The sequence below is a fragment of the Propithecus coquereli genome, unplaced genomic scaffold (assembly GCF_000956105.1).
Source record: "Propithecus coquereli isolate 6110/MARCELLA unplaced genomic scaffold, Pcoq_1.0 Scaffold48, whole genome shotgun sequence".
NCBI lineage: Eukaryota > Metazoa > Chordata > Mammalia > Primates > Indriidae > Propithecus > Propithecus coquereli.
Genome location: NW_012150618.1, coordinates 7,427,001 through 7,432,722, shown reverse-complemented (window position 1 = coordinate 7,432,722; position 5,722 = coordinate 7,427,001). Strand labels below are relative to the sequence as shown.

The 5,722-nt window shown below is 38.8% G+C and overlaps 1 protein-coding gene across 1 annotated transcript in view; it reads right to left on the bottom strand.

Moving 5' to 3' along the window:
- Positions 1-1,630: 1,630 nt before the first annotated feature.
- The window catches only part of FUCA2 (fucosidase, alpha-L- 2, plasma), a 14,841-nt gene continuing 10,749 nt past the window's right edge, over positions 1,631-5,722 (bottom strand). Inside the window, exons 5-6 of the mRNA XM_012655522.1 lie at positions 3,320-3,428; positions 1,631-1,991 (exon numbers count right to left, since the gene is read on the bottom strand). Of these exons, the coding sequence (XP_012510976.1) occupies positions 1,851-1,991; positions 3,320-3,428 (250 nt within the window). The 3' untranslated portion in view covers positions 1,631-1,850. The remainder of the gene's footprint in view (positions 1,992-3,319; positions 3,429-5,722) is intronic.

Genomic DNA, 5,722 nt, shown 5'->3' with positions numbered 1-5,722 from the left:
TAGAAGCATTGAAATATATATTAGGCCAAATTTATTACATACCACCTGTATTAATACGCCAGGGCTAGCATAACAAATAATCACAACCTGGGTAGCTTAACCAGCAGAAATTTATTTTCTCAAAGTTCAGGAGGCTAAAAGTCCAATATCAAAGTGTTGGCAGATTTGATTTCTTCAGAGATCTCGATCCTTGACTTGCAGATAGTGCCTTCTCGGTCTTTACGTGGCTTTTCCTCTGTGTTTTTGTATCCCTGGTGTCTCTTCTTTGGCTTATAAGAGCACCAGTCCTGTTGGATTCGGGCACGGCCCTTATGAACTCATTTGACCTTAACTACCTCTTTAAAGGCCCTATTTCCAAATATTAGTCATGTGCCACATTACAACTTTTCAGTCAATGACAGACCACATATATATGACGGTGGTCCCATAAGATTATAACGGAGCTGAAAAAGTCCTATTGCTTAGTGATCTCGTAGCCATGATAGTGTCATGGCGCAGCACATTCCTCAAGTGTTTGTGGTGATGCTGGTGCAGATAAACCTACTGTGCTGCCAGTCATATAAAAGTCTAGCACATACAATTATGTACAGTACAAAATACTAGATAATAAATGACTAGGTTACTGGTTTATATATTTACTATACTATACTTTTTATCATTATTTTAGAGTGTACTCCTACTTATTTAAAAAAAAGTTAACTGTAAAACAGCCTTAGGCAGGTCCTTCAAGGGGTATTCCAGCAGAAGGCAATGCTATCATATAAGATTATAGCTCCATGGTTGTCGCTGCCCCTAAAGACCCTCCAGTGGAATAAGATGTGGAGGTGGAACACAGTGACATTGATGATCCTGGCCCTGTGTAGGCCTAGACTAATGTGTGTGTTTGGGTAAAAGTGAAAAATAAGCTTTTTTTGTATGCTTAAAATACTTTAATAAAGAAAATATTTTTGTACAGCTGTACAATGAATTTATATTTTAACCTAAGTATTATTGCAAAAGAGTCAAAAATTTAAAAAATTAAAACTAAGCTAAGGTTAATTTATCACTGAAGAAAAAAATTTTTTTATAAATTTAGTGTAGCCTAAATATATAGTATATAAATTCTACAGTAGTATACAATAATGTCCTAGGGCCTTCACATCCACTCACCACTCACTGACTCACACAGAGCAGCTTTCAGTCTTGAAAGCTCCATTCATGGTAAATGCCCCAAACAGGTGTATCATTTTTTATCTTTTATACCGTATTTTTACTGTGTCTTTTCTATGCTTAGATATGTTTAGATACACAAATACTTAACGTGGTGTTACAGTTGCCTAAGGGATTCAGTACAGTACCTGCTGTACAGGTTTGTAGCCTAGGAGCAATAGGCTAGATCATAGAGCCTAGGTGTGTAGTAGGCTATGCCATCTAGGTTTATGTAAGTGCACTCCATGATGTCACACTGTGAAACTTTTCTCAGAACGTATCCCCATCGTTAAATGATGTTTTACTACACAAATTGAGGGTTAGGGCTTCAACATAGATTTTGCGGGGGGAGCTCGATACAGTTCATACGTAACACTACCAGTTCCTACCTATTCTAAACCAAAAAAGAATTTCCACCTCTGAGTCACATATGGAAACAAAATCAGTGTGAAGAGACTTTAATGGAAGAGTGCATTGGAGAGTTAAAATGGTTACATAGGTAATTTAGGGAAAAAATTTAGAGTGAAAAAGGACTGATTTGCCTAAATTACTCAATTTCTCTTGTCCAATGTCACATTTGCTATCTCCATGTGGTACGATGATAGAAACCTGATATTGCCGAGTTGTAGGTGTAACTGCAGCGTCAGCCACTCTGCTACACTTTAGATCACACTCGTTAGTGCCAGAGCCCAGCCCCACTTACAGGGCAGCTGATGAAAGGTTAGCTGCGGCAGTTCTACCACCATGCCACTGTGCTCCAAAGAAATCCACTTTAGTGGTTGTCCGTGGCCCAGTAGTTTTACCTGAAATTAAAAACATACATACAAATGTCTCCAAATGCATCTCTTTGACTCACCCACTTTCTATTGGGAAGGAGTGATTGGCATTTCTATAACAGCAGTATAGATAGGCTATTCATTTTTTACCTTTATTTAGTGATTCACGAGGTGTTTTAACTCTTGATCCACTTGAGTGAATCCATCTACCTTGTTTTTATATTCTTGCTTCCATATTACACTCAAAAAGGAAATAAAAGTGTGTAGAGGTTGTGGAAGAAGTGTAAAGGTAGAATGGAGCGTTGGAGTGGGGAAAATGCTGAAGAGAAAATGAGTCTGGAACCAATCTGCCCAACTAAGGCCTGCCCAGTTCTTACACAGAATATTTGCAGAAAGGTTCTCTTCTCATCCAGCCACTGTTCCTCCCTAGATTTTCCTGTAACCACTAACTAATCCATAATACATAAATTTGATCATTACATTTGCTTATCACTCTATTTGTTTAATATCCTTAGTCTTAATGATGATACTAAGTGAATTCAAATAAGTAGTTCTCTACATATTCTGGGGTTATTTTGAACCACAAAACTTTGCTTATCAGATTCAAAACCCATGAACTTTAATTGTCTAGTAAATCCAATCAAAAAAAGAAAAAGTAACCCATGAACTTTTAAATTATATCAATTGGTGCCAAGAAGAACAGAGATAAAATTCTAAAATAACCAGTTTCATACCCACGCTACTAAGCTATATTTAAACATTAGATTTGAACTCGATCTTCTTTCTGCCTGACCAGCCACAAGTGTTAGAGATGAAATGTGGACAGGTGATGCGAGGAGAACCATCTGGACAATTCACCTCTAAAGGGGTCATTAATTTCTTAAAGAATATTGCCAGTCCTGGTGGTTACAACAGCTAGATTAATCTTTTACTTTCTCCAAAATGCTTTCTAAATTTAAAATAGTAGGGTTGTGATATCTTACTATTTTTCAGATGTGTTCTGCGGTAGAGTGTCAGGGAAAGTATCTGAATTGCAGTTTGATGAAAAGGATGATTTTGGATGCATGCAGTGAACTTGAACAACATAGAATGACTGTGAAGAATAATGTCTATTTTACAGTGATACACGTGAAGATAAGGTAACAACTGATCCATCAGTTTAGATGCCTGGGAAACAAAAAGTTTCAAAGGTTTTGGCCAAACATTACCGTTGAATGAGCTCATTTTAAAATTACTCTCATAGGGTATAAAAGGAACACATGTAAGACTCCTCTTAAAGTTAAAAGTTATGTTTTCGTCAGGATACTTTATTCAGCAATTTAAAGGTAAAATTGAAGGTAAAATTCCCCTCTTACCTCTGTTGCCCCCAGAGTAGCTTTGGGCTGGCCAAGAAACAACTTTCCTGATGTGGGCCATTTAAGAAAAATGGCATAGACCAGTTTTTCTTTAGGTTTGGATGTGTACCTTGTTAAAAGAAAAAATAAAAAGCATAGTAACAAAGAAGTTACACCTCATGTTTCTCATCATTTATGGGTCAGGTCTGGAATTATTTTACAGAGATACTTTCATTTAGTAAATGTTTACCAATGTCTCCATTAATAGAAGGGGAGGAAAAATAGCCCTATGCTGGTATAAAAAGCACCTCACTCCCCCACTCCCCTAAGACTAAAAGGAAGTAAAGATGTTCCTGGGCTAGTGTTCTTCTTCATCCGACTGCTCTCGTGGAGCTGAAAAGGGGAGTCGGTGAGCTAAGGGGGTGTGATGCAAGAGCTTCATGGTTTCCCACGTGCCGATTCAAATTTTTATATTCATTAATTCAGTGAGATAAGATATGCGTGTGTCAACACTGGGCCTGGTACCGTGCTCAGTGTTGGGGATACGAAAGAAAACAAAACACGCATAGTTCTTATTCTCATGGAGCTTAGACTAGTGGCAAAGGCAGACATTAAATAATCACACAAATAATACGAAAGTGTGATTTTTGATAAGCACTATGAAAGAAAAGGAAATTGAGACATCATAACAATAGGATCTCTTCAGATCAGCATCGGAAAAAAGCCTCCCCAAGAAAATGATATTTAGTCTGGGACTTAAAGGATGAATAAGAACAAAGGAAAAGGTAAGAGGAGTATGCTCTAGACAAAGAAAACCACTCATTTATTCATTCAATTATTCAACAAATATTTAGTGAAATCTTAAAAATGCTAGTCATTGTTTTAGAGCTAGAGATACAGCATTGAACAAAGTCCTTGTCCTCCTGGAGCATACATTCTAGTGGGTGAAATTAGAACGGACAAATAAATATATGTCAGGTGACGATTAAGTGCTATGCAGAAAACTAAAGCCAGGTCAGAAGGACAGGGCATGCTGAGTAGGAAAAGAGGGGCCTGGGGATGTGATTTTAAGTAGAATAGTCAGGAAGACCTCTCTGAGGAGGTGGCATTGAGGAAACCTGAAGAATGAGGAGAGCCATGGGGGAGCCATGGGAACATCTGGAGAAAGAACCTTCCAGGCAGAGAGAACAGCAAGCACAGGAGCCCCAGTGCAAGAGTTTGCTTGGCCTGTTGATACAATAGCAAGGAAGGCAGAGGAGCTGAAGAAGAGGGAAGGAGGGAAAGGTGACAGCAGACAAGATCAGAGGCTTAGATCAAGAGCCAGATTATATGAGGCCTTGTAAACTTCTGTAAGACCCGGCCCTTTCTCTGAGAGTGGAAGCCACTGGAGGAGTCTGAGCGTGGAAGTGGCATAACCTGACTTGTTATTTTAGAAGTTTACTCCAACTGCTTTGTGGAAACCGGATCAAAGGGGCAAGGGTGGAAACAGATCAGTGAAGAAGCTACAGAGATAATCCAGTCAGGGGCGAGACGACGGAAACCAAAAGGACGAGAGTTGCCACAGAAAGCATGAGAAGTGGTCAGATTCTGGATGTATCTCAAAGGTAAAGATGACGGCACCTGCTGATGGATTGGCTGTGGATGTAAAAGAAGGGGAAGTCAACCGCTCCAGGGCTTTGGGCCTGACGACCATCCAAAAGGATGAATATGCCATTAACTGAGATGGGGAGGATTGTGGGTGGAGCTAGTTTATAGCAAAATGTCAAAAGTCAGGACTTCAGTTTTGGACATACAGGTTTAAGATGCTTATGCATCCAAGTGGAAATGTTGAGGAGGAAGTTAAATATATGAGGCTGGACTTCAGTGAGAGGTCCGCACTGGAAATATATATGTGGAGGTCATCATTGTGACATTTAAAGCCATAAAAATGGATGAGATCACCTGGGGAATTAAGAAAAATAAAGATAAATATAAGTCCAAGGACTAAGCCTCAGGGCACTTCAAGATTTAGAGGGTGGGAACTGAGATGGAAACAGCAAAGGAGACTAGGAAGGAACAGCCAAGAGGTACAAAGGAAACCAGGAGAGACAGTGATCAACTGAGGCAAATGCTGCCAATAGGTTCAGAAAATGAGAACTGGGGACTAGCCACTGGATTTAGCAAGGGAGACTTATCCTGGGCCTTGGGAACAGCAATTTTGTGGAGTGTGAGGGAAGCCTACCCAGAAAGGGTTCAAGAGAAAAATTGGAAAATTATTAATTTTAAAGAAACTTCAGGTTTAAATTTATTAGAATAGTATGAACAAGTAACAAGTTTTTGAATCAATTAAAACAATGCTGTTATTTTTGGCTGATTTTTTCCATTTTAAAATGTTTATACATATAAAATTTACCATGTTAAACCTTTTTAAGCAGTGGTTCAGTG